Below are 14,690 nucleotides of genomic sequence, written 5' to 3' on the forward strand. Positions count from 1 at the left end.
CGAGCTGCGTGCGGTTGGCTTTTTCTTTTTGAGATTTTGGTGCTCGGACTTGGGAACGAAAACGCTCTTTGGCGAGCTTGACATCGGCTCCTGGGACACTTCGAAACGATTCGTAATGTCGGGTTGCCATGACGGAATCTCTAACGGGGAATTAGCATGTCATAAATACCGATGCGGCCTTCCACGCTCGCTATCTCTGTATTCCTCGCGCACCCCCCACCTCAAATCACCCGGTTATACGCCCCAATCCTACCTCGATCTAGCGATACATCGCTCATCCTCGACACTAAAGCGGAACCGAAATATGCGACGCTAACGAACGATTCCACACCGAAATCTCTCGAGCGAAAAATCCACTTCGGAGATAATTGCTTGCTCGAGTTTCCTTCATCGCCGAGATCGCGGAGCCAGTTCCGATGAAAAAACAAACCAAAAATCTCCGTCCTGTGACGTATTTTCTCCCACTTTGGAACAAAACACAAAATTTTCGTTGATCCGCTGCTGTACAGGGGTGTCACGAACGAGGTCAAAAGGCCTCCTGAAAAACGGCGCCGCGCTGTCGTCCTCCGACCGACTTTATGGACACCGAATTACAAAAACTAGAATAATTTCGAAAAACCACTTCACTAGCCATCGTTTTACGATCGAAAACCTCAAATTCCACTGAATTCTTAGCTGCAAAAATTTCAATGAAATCACATTAATTCGAGGGATCAGAAAGCGACGTTTGAATTCGTTATTTCAAGAAAATGGCTTTCAAGCCTCGACTCTGAGATTCCAACTGACAATCGCTGGACTCTTTACCCCGAGGAGGACCTACCCGAGACTGGGCGATTCGCCCTCACCTTTGAACTCCGAGTCGTTGCCAGCCGAGGATCACTGGACCTGGAAGTTTTTGTTTCCTGTGACCCCCGTCCATTTGCAATCGGGATTGATAGACGAAATTTTCTTCCCCTGTGATCAGAGGCGGACTGGGAGGTAACGATTCAATATTTTCATTAAATATTTTATTATATAGGAACTTGTTGCAATACACGGTGTTTTTCATATACCTCTATGTCTCGTAGTAACTGTTTAATTTCTAAGTTAACACAAGAGCTCCAATTACAATATATCTAACATAATATTTACAAACAGTTTCAGAGTCGACGGCGTTGATGAGTTTCCGACGTCATCCCCCGACCTCGAGCGGCCGGGTGCCCGGACTCGCGACCCGTTTTTAAATATTTACAACGTCCCGGCGCGACGGTGGATTATTTCCGGCCGGAAGTAACGTTCAGACGACGTAGGGGCGATAGAGAGGTTCCTGCAGTTCGTTCATACTCCTGTTGGGATTGTCGTTTTGTGAAGTATCCCGGGACTCCTCGTTCAGGATCGCCGGGTTGCTGGCCCCTCCTCGTGTCTCGTTTTCAATCATCGACTGATCCCGTTCGGTGCTCCGTCGACTTCCGGAAACCCCGGCGCTGTCTTCGCCCTTGGCGGCATTCGCGCTCCCCGAACTCCTCGCTTCCTGTTGGGCCTTTTTACTCCTCTTCCATTTCATCCGACGATTCTGGAACCAGATCTTCACCTGGGGAAAAAACATCCTGGTTACTCACACGCCGGGACGGAAGCTTTGCGTCCTGATCGAATCCCCGCTCCAGGGACTCAGATTTCGAGGAAAATACGAGTGATATTCGCGCCGGACAGACTCCCCATAAATTTGTCAGCCACCACTCCAAATGGGGAAGAAAAAAACACGCGGACAGACCAAGAAGAACCTCCGCTAGCGAGTCTCGATTTCCCTCTGCGCTCTACCCGTTTTTCATGAGTTGAATGTAAATCTGTCCGACAACATATCATACGCGAGCTCACCGTACTTTCCGCCCTCCTTTGCTCCCCTCCCTTTCTTTCTCTCGTCGACATACACTCTCGTGTGTTTTAGTTATACAATCCGTTCGCGCCGTATTAGTCCAGGGCGGAAAATGCCCCGATCTCTTTTCCACCCGGTTCTCTGACGTACGTACACGTTCTCCCATCCCCATAACTCATCTCACCTCGCGCGCGCCGCCTGCTCTCCCTCCGCTATTACGCACCGGTACCTCCGGTAGAAACCACCCTTCGTCGTCGCTTCTCGAGGAACGAAAATGCTAAAGCTCTCTCGCTTGTGCGAATACAAATTTTATGAATCCCCCACACACTAGCTATCCGGCTCTCGTAAACCCCCGCCAACAATCGACACAAAATCTTTATGTTTTTATCCCATTTTTTACCTCCGAACGAACGGCCTCGTTGAACGCACGGAGAATTTCTTGCCGTCGGACTCTTTCAATGACTCTAATAGAAATGAAAATCCAGGCATTTGGAGACCCCGGAAAAGGTTTAAGGAAGTTGAGTGAAAGTGAAGTGTAAAAAAAATCAGTTTAATTTTTAGACAGTTTAGGAGCGTCGTTGCTGAGAAAAATCAATAACAATTTGGACCAAATAACATGTAACCTTATGGAATAAGTCGAAACACATTCGGTGATATCCGTTAAAAATTATGCTAAAAATATGAAATTTTTTGGGCAACATGAGCAAGGCTCGCTGAATAATGTCAATTTTTGCTTCCCCATAGAGGAAGCTATGTGACGATGAATTTTTTTTTTTTTTTTTTTTTTCAGTTTTCAATGTCAAAGTGCTCAAAATATCCAAAAACATCAAAAAATCATATCTAGAAAAAATGTCACTGCAAAATTCAAACGCTTATAACTCGAAAACGATTTGAGATACAGGGCTATCGTTTTGCATAGATGTCAATCTGAGCGAGCTCTTCATTCTCTGATAATTTTGAAGAATTTGAAAAAAAATACGAATCCTATACGACGTTTTGAAATTTTTAAAAAAAGGGTTTCAACGCTCCAACTTCCGGAAATTTCAAGATTTGTTACTAATTTTTTTTTTATAGATAGATTATCACAATAGGAAGGTTGGTATTGAATTTGGGAAATATCGGTTGAGCGGTTTAAATTTTATGATTTTTTGAATTTTACGAAAATATGAGTTTTTCGAAAAATCCGCTTTAATTTTTGGAAATTAATTTGGAAAAGTTAAAAATCGATAAACGAGTTGATATTTTACTTTAAAAAAATGTAGTGTAACAAATTGCTTTCTCAAGCTTTTAGAACAATGCTGAAAGCTTCCTCTATGAGAAAGCCAAAATGAAAAATATAGCACCTTATAGAGTAAACTTTGAGCATCGTGCATCTTGACCATCTTGTTTTCAAATTTATTAGGAAATTTGTTGAGATTATGTTAATAATAATCTATTTTCCGTGCAGTTTTTTGAGGCTAGGATCGTCACCGTCCGTGTTTTCGACTGAGCTTTCACTAGTTGTTCGTCTTTTTTTTCCCGACTCTTCCTCAAAGTGTATATGCAACATTGCCAAATTGTAAGCTGGCCTAACTTTTGAAAGGTACAGGTCATAACTTTTGGGTAAAAAAATGACTGTACGACCTCAACTTAACATTTTTTAAATTTCGAATCGAGACTCCGTTAGTGGCTCACTCGATTGGTCTCTGGGTTCCCTCCCAAATGTGCCATTTTTCAAATTTTCTTTATTTTTTTCTGCAAGATTGTGGTCGATTATTGCGAATTTTTTCTTCCCTTGCAGATTTTTCAAGTCGTTCATCGACTAGGATTCGAGTATTTTCTAGTTTTCTTGAATGTAGTCCAAACAATTCAAAGTCCCACGTCTCAGCGCACGAAGATGTAAGAATGAGAAGAAAAAATGTATTTGCAGTTTTCCTACGGAATTACTGGTCAGAATGAGTGCACTGCAGAGTTTCAAAAAACTTGGAAAAAACTTTATAAAGCATCGACATTTTACGTGTGATAAATCAGACTTTATCTGTATTTGCGGAGCAGTCCGTCATGCCTTTCGCATAAGCTTTCGAGAGTTATGTTTAAGTTGTTGAAGTATGACGCAGAGATATTCGGAGGGGTACGAAGATTATTCAGGGATTTCACTCGAGCGTTCTTGTCTCTAACGCGAGTCGGTGTGCACGAGTTATGCACTTTTCTGGTGATCTTCAGTTCAGAGGTTCACGCCTCACGGTTATTAATTCGGGAGATAAATGGTTGGTAAATTACCTGAGTTTCGGTGAGCATCAGCGAAGTTGCCACTTCGAATCTCTTCGGTCTGCTTAGATACTTGTTTTGACGAAACTGTTTCTCGAGCTCCAGCAGCTGTTGAGACGTGAAAGCGGTTCTCGGCCGTCTTGTTTTTCCAAGCAGTGCGTGCTGGGCTGCGCAACCTTTAATCAAACGACGATAAAGTTTTAATAAACCGTGACAAAATCGATGGCAGGATTTCCGTCACAAATGGCTGAATTTCCCTTTGGATCAACGCAGAATATTCTTTGATTCATACCCGAAATTTTTTTAAAACCGATCATCAGAATTTGACTGAATTGAATGAATTTTACGACTTCTGAAGTTTTAATTCTTCATTAAATGTTCGATAACCTGAGCTGAGATTTCGCCAATCAATTCTCATGCACTTTTACTTTACTGTTATTTAAAAACAGTTATTTGTAGAATATTCATTTCGGATGCAGTAGTAAGAATAGTCGAAAAAGATTGTTAAAAATGATTGATTATTCGTTATCAATCAATTTATTTATTATCCACTTATCCGTCAAGGAAAAAGTGAGTTACCGACGTACAAGCTTCGTCGATTTTGTTTTCGACGAATCATTGTTACGTGCAATTGGCCATTCGCTTGAGAACGGCAAAATTATACAAAGCTCCTACAATTGGTTTATTTCCTCGGCTTATTTTTGTGGAGTCGTTTCGTAATTGTGTAGGAGTCTCGATCGGGTCCTCGATTTAGCGCATATTTTAATGGATATTCCTTATAAATATTATTGATGCATTTGATCAGTACAGTTACGTTGACTCGACCGGATTCGAGGATGTGTAGAAAGAGCGAGCACATTCCCCCGGATGATCCAATAAAAATCATTGGATGCTAATGTAATTATCGCTCGCGTAAATCCCTGTGGGTTACGGATAGATGTGCTCGAACGCAGGGAGCGATTCTCCCCGTCGCATAATAGGGGAAATTCGAGGCTAAAGGACCGCTGCGCGTCGGTGATCTCTCCCAGGAAGGTTGGGGTCGACTTGAATAGTCGATTGCCTGGGCGAGAGCAGGACAGAGAGAGGAAGGACCATAAGCACCCGACGCCCCTACAATTAGCACTGCGAATGACTCTCGTCACTCGTTCCTTGTCCGATGCCACCACCCAAAACATTCAGCCCCAAACACCAGCGTTCAAATTTGCCCCCCTCGTTCTCTCCTCGACCATCCAAATCTTCTGACGCAACCCTCGCGCTCTCTCTCTCTCTCTCTCTCTCTTCGCCATCTCATTCCCGTTTGTTGACGCGTCTTTTCCTCCGCACAAACTCATACTTTTATTCCTATATATGCATTATAACATGCCTCATTGGTTTTAACTGTATAACCAAAGCGCAAGTGGCCCACCGCCTGTCCGTGTTTGTACACATGGCGTGCCAAATTGGCTGCGATTCAATCCACCAATCATCACTTCTAAGCGTCATGCCCTTTCATCTCTACATCCCCCGAATAATCTTACACCATCGATCCAGATACTGAAAATTAATTCATCTCCTAATTAGCTTGTTTTGTGAAAGAATTTTTAGTAACTGGTTGGAATTCAATTTTCGGGGAGAGGAAATACTGTTTGGGGTGGCAAACTCCAACGTCGATTTATCCGTGTCCGTGATCTCATCGACATTCGGTGACATAATTTTTCATTTTTTATTTGAAATGCCAACATTGTGGACAAATATGGAAACTTTTTTCTTCGTGATTTTTGAAAAGAAGAAAATATTCAAGTGAAACCACAAACTACTTGAACCATGATTCTCCATCTCGTGGAAGCTTCGTCTATCGGTGCAGACCTTTTCGATTGAAAAGGAGCCAAAATTTTGGTAATTGTGCAGTTTCGTTACTTTTCCGAAAACTGATGCAGCGTTTTTTCGTACGGGCTGCTTCACCATCACCGATGATGTTCCATCGAGGGAGGCTGACATTTTCCATTAATTCAATAAATTATAAGGTTTCAAAGCTTCCAGAAACACAAAATTATGAAATAAAAAAAAAACGCAGTTTAGCTACTTTTAAGTTCGTATCGACCAACCGTATACTCCAGTTTATTCTATCCTTTGACCAAAATATGATGGATTCGTTGAAAAAAAGGGATGATAAACAAAGTTTGGAGTGATGTCTCGTTGACGGGGCGCCCCTGCTTATGGAATAATAATAGTTATTCTGATCCATGCATGCCGGATTGGTACGAGCAGGTTTCATTGAATAGCTGGCATTATTGGACTTGTTATTATTTTGGATTGCAACACGTTTAGCGGGCTATTTGTCGTCGAGATCGAGCTGATGGTTAACCCCCGTGGTGCAGGCCATATGGGCACCCAATTCGAGGTCTCCCCATCGCCGTTCGTAATCGTTCGGCCGGTCTCTGCATTCTGCATTGTCGCGAATGGTCGAGGCGAGGACGACACCCCTGTGCAGGCGTCCCGCACCCTGGGCCGACGATCTTCACCAATACATAATAATATCCATGTTGCTAATTTAGCCCTCCGAGTGGTGCGGCTGATTTATATTTATTGCTCGAATATATTTTTCAATCTGCGCACATTAGCGCGGATAAAAGGGGGAGGCCAAGTGGGGCGCTAATAAAATATCAACAACCTCGCGGGTGGTCTTCTCGTATCGCGAGTAAAAAAATGCCTCGCCAAATGGCGAGTTGGCAAGAAGCACTGTCAATATAGTAGCGTCGATGGGCAACGAGTTAGTTTCCAAGTCGCCTGCAATCTTTGCTTCTATTCGGATGTGAATAAAACCATAAAAATTCCCAGGGGGAAAAAAAATTCGGACAAGTACATCGATGATCATCCGTTTTCGCATTATACCGCAAAAAATGTAAACAAAAATTCTCAAACAGCGCAATAATGAAAATGATTTCAAGCCGTGAATAAAAATTAAAACATCGTCCTAATTTCATTCTGACGGAGAAATAACCGAGTGAATTGAAAAAGATTCCATCCAAGTTACGTGCAGCATTAAAATTTATGATATCACTTTGAGGCGAAGCACTCATTGGTAACTTGGAATATTAATTCCTATGGGGCAACTCAGAAATATGAATAATCAACGGAACCGCGTGTCCGCTTGCGACGCTCGGTGTTTTTCCAATTGGAAAACCCTAGACGAGCGGGTCTTCGGGATAACTGTGCAGGCCTGGGCCACGCGTCCGTGCAACAAACGCTCTGTGACAGATGTTGGTAAACAAGGGGTGAGCGAGAGGAACTTGCTGGTCGGTGAATCTAGCTCGGGTGGATAAAATCGGGGCACACTTATCTGGTTTATCGTGTGGACTGTGGATAGGCCAATGAGCGCGTCCCCGATCCTTATTCCTACGGTTTATGCAGTCGCTCTAATCACCGGCAATTACCAGCAGTTCGATTTAGAATTGCTAATTGGAGGGGAGTCGTTTAATTGTTCCCCGGATGTCTGTGCTCCTGCGAGTGCGGATCATTGCCAGTGAGAATTTTGATGGTTGTTGGTCCATCGCGTTCTCCAGAGGTTCGCCTCGCTCCGGTTGGAAGCCGGTCGGCGTCAGCTCGAGAGTGTCGGGGCAAAGTCGTTAAAAAGTCTTAAAAATGTGGCGCTCCAAGGAAGCTGATACTTTTGCAAATATTCCGAGCGCCTACGTGTCTCGGTCGGTCTTTAGCGCGGCGAGCACTTGCCGCATTCTGCGGGGGCTCGAGAAAAGCAAGCTCCGCCCTGTATATCGAGCACCCCGGCGCAGTTACGCCCCGCCTTTCCATTATCCGGATGGCCCCTTAGGCGAAGCTTATCCCCGGAATAGAAGACGATCGCATCGTCTATACTCGCTGCTTCTGTGTGCGGGGATGAAGGGTTGAAAACGCTTTCTAGACACTTGTTCGAGGAGATGGCCGGGCTTCCAGAGAACACGACGCCCCCGCTGATCATCTCTAATTTTTCTGGATCCTTGCTCCTCCGGCACGCTACGCGATATCCTCCCCGGCGAGTGTTCTCTCGCACATAAAACCCCTTCGCTTCAAAAGCAAGCCCAACAACTCCAACTTTTATCGTCCTATTTTCCTTAACCCCGTAACTGCCGAATTTAATCCGAAACTCTCGGATCCCCGGGTACACCACAAATCACATCGTAAAAGCCATCGTCTCAAACACTCTTCGCACTTATCTTCCATCCTCTCTGTATTCAGGTCTCGCTGGCGAGCTTTTTTCTCGGGCTTCGACACGAGGCTTTATGGCTCCTGGTGAGAGTTGCGTCGTAGCCTCACTCCCAGGCTTGGGTCTCATCCGAATCATTGATTCTATGAGCCAACTGGTAGCTCGCCCACTATTTTTAGGGCGACAGTTGCTCTTCTGCAATCTCATGGTTATCCCGTTAAAACGTAAATACGTTTTGTTTATAATTGGACATTATAAGCAGGTCAGGGATATTGATGGTCGTGGTCATCGTGGTTATTGCATTAGTACGCTTCGAACCAGCCAACGGATAATGCCATTATTGTTACTGCAGGAATAACCAGCCGCCTCTGTATAATGTGTTTTGTGTGGACAATGATGCCTCTGCTATCGGTTGCACCCACACTATTTCCCATCTCATACAATCCACACATGACACACGCGTTCACTGTGCGTATGTATTTAGGCGGATCGTGCTGCTGGGAAGCGGCCTCGGCGAATGGGGTGGTTCGACGGTTTCGCGAAACGTTCAACGTTACACATCGGCTAACCAAGATCTGTTTGCTTGCGGACGGCCAAACTAGCTGATGCTGCGACTGCTCCTGATACTGCTGCTACTACCAGCTAATTCAGAAACACCATTAACCACCTACCTACACTAACGGATTTACCTACACGACACATCGAGCCAGCTACTCCTGACGCATTCGAATAAAATGAAAGCTTCATTTTCCCTTTTTCATTCCACCTTCCATTGATGTCTCGATCTGCAATCAAGCATTCCGAACGTTTGTTCATCGTTAGAGGCTGTCAGAGGTTCGTTATGTCATTTAGGGAGGCAGCAGCAGCAGCGTCTCGAAGCCAAGTATTAAACAGAAAAGTTTGAGCTCGTCGATCGGCGGTCCGATTTCCTGGTGTGTGTGCTTAAAAATGAGCTTCTCATAGTTTTACTACTTCGAATTGACGTCACGCAACAAAACGTCAATTTTCCAAGATCACTCAACCCTCTCAGACCGAGACCCATTTCGCGTTGACGGAAAATGATTCCCTTCATAATTTTATCTCAAAATACTTTCTAGTTTCCGAATCCATTGTGACATTTCAGTTTTTTTGTTGGGAAATATGAATTTTAGAATGTTCGCTGCGCGCAGCACCTTGGGGAGCAAAATCAGAAAAATTTACAAATGAATCCAGCACCGAATACCTTAAATACATCATATTAGCTTCCCTTTCAAAGGAAATAACGTTTGGAGTACGAAAAAAAATGTGTACTCATTTTTCTTTTGCGATAACTGAAGCACGTTTTTACACAACGCCAACTCAACATGAAACGCCGGCTTCATATTGATATTTCGATGGGTTAAAGCAGTTTATCTCTTGGTTTAGGAGTGTCTATGGTGCAATCTAACCTTGCTTGATGGAAATAGGCAGTTAGAACCCCGACTTTACTGACCGATGCAGTTTTATTGGGCCTGGAAGCGCGTGTTGCGTAGAAGAAGCAACATACGCTCCGAGAGGGTTAATGGGGCTAGCCGGTGTGCTGGAATTTTTCATGATTTCCAAAAGTTTACTATCGTCCTTTGATAAAATTGAAAATCTTCGTCGACGGCCGATTTTTAGGCAAAATCGTGCACGGATTGGCAGCCATGCAGGTTGCCACGGCAACGCTCAGAATTCACGATTCATCGTCCCATCTCGTGCGGAAAAAGGAGAATAAAAAAAATACAGTCCACAGGGGATGAATAGACGGATGAATGACGCACAATTAACTAATTAAATCATCCGTTCGTATACCCCGGGCAGAGAAGCAGCCCCCAGGTCCATTGGCAGTCGAGTCGGGGAGGCTCCGACTTCCTATCACATCCGTGTACGCCTCGCGACTTTTCCCGCACCTCTTCTACCCCGTTTTTTGTCTCTCCCTCTTTTTCCTCCCTTCGCTGTATCCAGCCAGCCTTATTCTCTTCGAAAAAAAAGAATTAAAAAAAAAAAACGAGAAAAAAAGCGATAGAACAGCAGGAAGATCGAAAACGAGGATAACTAAACACGATATTCTTTGTTCACGATGAATCGCGAGCGCCATGTCGTTATGGACTCGCCATTAGCAGCGGGACCCAAGTAATTGCGTATAGTTATAACCGAACATTCAAATATTAAGGCTTTACTTAATAAAATAATATTTAAACGAGCCAGGATGAAACGAGATGAACAAATGTATCCGTTTCTTCAACGGCGTTCGCCAAGATTCACAAAAATAAAGGAAAGTCTTGTTCCATCCCCGTGTCTGACGATCCCGACGATAGCGAAGGTCGTCGGACATCAATGAAACAAAAGCTTTGAAGCGGACGCAGCTTTTTCGACAGGCAAACTCGTGTATACCCTCGTGCACGATAGACCTTCGAGGCAGGTGTTTTGTACACAAGCAACACGGAAGTTGTCGAACCGAGAGCTCGCTCTCTCGTGCCCATTTAAGGGGGCTCGGGCGAGGGGAGGTTGTTAAATTTCGATACATCGAAAACGTGTCAGAAACGAGGAGAGAATGAGCGGGGGCTGTTATCGGCGATCGATATACACATGGAACGGTGCGACCATTCGAAAATAGATGAAACATGCTGTCCCATCTATCGTCGCATCTCGTTCGACAGCCCGCGGATCGTCGTGTTCAATTCTACCTCGAAATATATGCCCCCGCGCCATAAAGGTGGAAAAACAATAACGAGAAGAAGAGAAACAAAAAATAGCGAAGCTACAGGATCGTTATTTATAAGCCAGTGATGGCGGCTACCGCGGTCTGCTGGCACACGCAAAACTCCTATTGTTTTGTTTATGCTCGTTTATTTTTTTACATCGCAGTAGTCACAGGCCGCCTGTGACGCAATGCAGTGGACCCCCGGAGGCAGCGTGTCCCTGCTGGAGGTGGATGAGTCGGTGGTGGTGGTGGTCCGCCAGGTTGTCGAGGTTTAAAAACGTGGGGGCAGCTGAAAGCTGATGGCGTAACCTCTTTTTTTCTTCCTTTTTTCACTCGCATCACCGCGGCGGATAGATCAGCAACTACCAATCAGGATCATCTGACAGGCCGAACGCGAGTGAGAGAAACACAAAAGCTTGGCTCTTCCTGCACCGCTTCTGGCTGCATTTAACGTTGTTGGGAATCCTGCTACCACTCCCGCACACATACCCCTTCGTTTTTCCGCGATCCATCCGCCAATTTGTACTATCAAATCTCTCGACTGATTGGACTGACAAAACCCTCGCAAAACCCATGCACACGCATTTTTTTTCAAAGCCAGCAACGTCCTTCAATCACCCCCATCAGCCTCCGGACGCTCCATTTCCAGGCTCTCTTTGTCTCCCAAGCTTTCGTTCGTTTCCCAAATTGCCATACGCTTCCCACGCCACTTCTACCCCCGCGCCTTATCTCCAGCCCAACAGATTACGCGATCACGAATGATAAGGGAGTTAAAAAGTACTCGGCGCCTCGCCTCGACGCGGGGCAGAGAGAGAGAGAGAGAGAAAAAAAGGATTGCTACCCAACACGCTTCCGAACAGACTGTAACATTAGGTGCATTAAGCATGTCAACACGAGCGTCAGGCTCTTCCTATCTGCCCGCTGATGATCCGCTCGCCCGCAACAATCTGCCTTTTTCCTACCTCTTCCCTCTTACTTATCGCAGAACGAGCCACTTTGTTTCTCTTTCTAATAGCCACTAATAGCTGTCAAGAGCTAACACAATACGGGGTAACGCACGCCTCACTTTTCAGGCTCGAGGGGGGGGATTCAAGTGGCTGGAAAGCGATGGGCCCTTCGACGAAGGAACTCGGAGAGCCATAATCTTATCTGGTTCGTGCCACTGGAGAGTTTACCTTTGAATATTGACTCCGAAGCCTCTGACGGTGTGACTATTGCGTCTCCAAAAAAAAAAAAAAACAAACGGTATGCGACATCTTCGCGGAATGAGAATCGACGTGCGTCGTCATGTATTTCCTATCAGTCGAAGCATAATCCGCGATACGATTCCTCGTTATTGATCCCCGAAGCCGATAGCCTGCTATCGGTATTATTATTCTCGTGGAGAGCTATTTCGAACCCAATTACCCTGGCATTAATGGAACGATTTATAACGTGTAAAGATCGATATCTCGCGCGGTGGATTTGAGCGTTTCGAAGCTTATCGCGACCTCAATTTGTACTCAAATTAACGAAATGTCCTCACGCCAGGTCCGCGTGTGTGAGCAATCGCCTCCAGGAAGATCAATCGATTCCAGTTATCGCGGGATTAGCTTTCAGCGATCGACGCTTCTTGATAACAATAACGGATCGCACTCACCTGCCAAATCAGCCGGCAATCTTGGGTAGAGCATTCCCGTTCTTGCTAACCATTCCAACTGCAACGGATGTATGTGGTGATGCTGCTGTTGCTGGGCTTGCTGGGGATGCACACCGGAGGTTGCTCCTGGTTGCGGATGCCCGACACCGGCGCCTTGGCCTTCCTTGTGTATCGAGTGAAAGGCGCTACCGCCGCCTGCACCTCCTGCACCTGCGGCACCAGGGTGGTAGTACAAACTTCCAGGGTGCATGAGAGCCGCTCCCGCTCCCGGGTGGAGCAGCAGGCTCTGATTTTGACGCAAAACCGCCGTAGTCGTTGCCGCGCTCATGGGTCCGCCTAACGGACCCACGTAATTGCCACTTGTTATGTGAATGGACGGATGTTGAGGGTGCTGCTGCTGCTGCTGAGCATTCACGCTGGCGAGTGCCATCGCGGTTGCTGCGATAGAATTACCGGCAGCGGGTGGCATCCCGTTGCAACCGATTCCCATCGCATGTTGATGATCCTCCGAACCTGGTGATATCGGCGGACTCGAAACTGGACTAGCGCTTCCCCGATGATTGCTCTCGGGACTGGCGCTGTTTATTTCCCTGCCGTTGTCCAGCATCCGGGAGTTCCGTCGCGCGTCGCTCGGTCCTAAAGCTCCCGCGTCCATCTCCACGTCGACGTCGACGTCGACGTCGACGTCAACGTCTACCATCCCCTCGGGATCGTCCTCGTCGTCGCGGTTACTCGAGCCTCGCGTTTCTCCCTCGCTTCTGTAGCGTCCGCCGAGATACCTCATGTGAGGAAGCTCCTCGCGTTGGTACGTGGACGGGGAGGGGTGCGTCTGAGGATGGATCGGCTGACACGGCCCCAGAGGCGGCGGCGAAACTCTCGGGTCTGACAAACCACCGGGAACACGATTACCGCCAGCCTCGCTTTCGTAAGAGCGATGCTGTTGGGTTTGGTCATCCTCCCTGTAAGACCTGCGGTAGGTTCTCTCCGACTCGGAGTAATAGAGGGCCTTGGTTCGCCGCCGGAAGCCCCGGGAGTCCGTCCCTTCCTCGTTCTCCTCGTCTTCGTCATCCTCGTAGTTGGTCAAATCCTCGTCCTCCTCGTCCTCGTGCTGCAGCTTCCTTCTCTCCCTTCCAAAACGCTTAACAACCGACTTACCGTTGAAATGGACTTCTTCACCGGAGCGGATCCGACGCTCCCGTGGGCCGTCGTTCCCCCGAGCCGCGTTGCCGATTGAAATGTTACCGACGTATCCACCGACTGGCCTTCCCAGAAGAGCGTCGATGCAAAATGACGTTTTGCCGATGGACCTCAACGGCGATTGCCGCGAGACGAGCTCCGTTCTCTCCATTTCACCAGGTGACAACGACGCCCCGACGTAGCGGCTCTTGGAGCTTTCCTCCTCCCGGCAACGATTCATCTCCGCTCTCAACATCTCCTCGACGTTAACGAGACTCACTCTCTTCTCACGTTCTCCAAGATCTTCTTCCCGGTGATGCACCGCACCGTCAGCCCTCTCCTCGCTCTCCTCGAAGCAGCTCTCCTGGTTCGTTGCTTCCGCGCGTATAACACTTTCACCACTCGGGCTGAGCGACGAGGTTGTTTCCTGATCCCGCGATATGCCACTCTTCACTTCCTCGTGACGAATTCTCTCCGAGTGTTGTGACTGATGCTGAAGACCGAAGCCCAGTCGCGATCCACGTTGATGCAGCTCCTCCGTAGACAGTTGCGAGTTGTAGCGCATCGCTGCCATCCTAAGCTGAGTCGAGCCGGGCGAAAGGGTGCCCTAACCAGGCAGCTTGGACTTGTCCTCTCGGCCAGTCATCCTCAGAACCTAACGACCCTTTATATCGTTCCTCCGGATTCGAGACCCCCGGATTACTGGCTCCAACGACGCTACGAGATAATCGCAACGCTGCTCTTTACCACCGGATCCTCACCCGATTACTAGTCCCACATTAGACACACCATTTGTTTTCGACAGCGGGACACGAAGATTGCTGACTGGCGACGATGATGACGCTCGTGGTAACAGTGACACGTACACACTCGCGCACCAACACACAAGCAC

General features: G+C 46.8%; 1 protein-coding gene across 1 annotated transcript; it reads right to left on the reverse strand.

Moving 5' to 3' along the window:
- Positions 1-1,034: 1,034 nt before the first annotated feature.
- On the reverse strand, positions 1,035-14,482 carry exex (extra-extra). The gene is made up of 4 exons (XM_043431725.1): positions 13,076-14,482; positions 12,623-12,958; positions 4,112-4,275; positions 1,035-1,570 (listed from the first exon to the last, which is right to left on the reverse strand). Exons 1-4 carry the CDS (start codon positions 14,370-14,372, stop codon positions 1,277-1,279), a joined length of 2,091 nt encoding a protein of 696 aa, XP_043287660.1. The 5' UTR covers positions 14,373-14,482; the 3' UTR covers positions 1,035-1,276.
- Positions 14,483-14,690: the final 208 nt, after the last annotated feature.

This window comes from Venturia canescens, chromosome 11 (genome assembly GCF_019457755.1).
Source record: "Venturia canescens isolate UGA chromosome 11, ASM1945775v1, whole genome shotgun sequence".
Taxonomy (NCBI): domain Eukaryota; kingdom Metazoa; phylum Arthropoda; class Insecta; order Hymenoptera; family Ichneumonidae; genus Venturia; species Venturia canescens.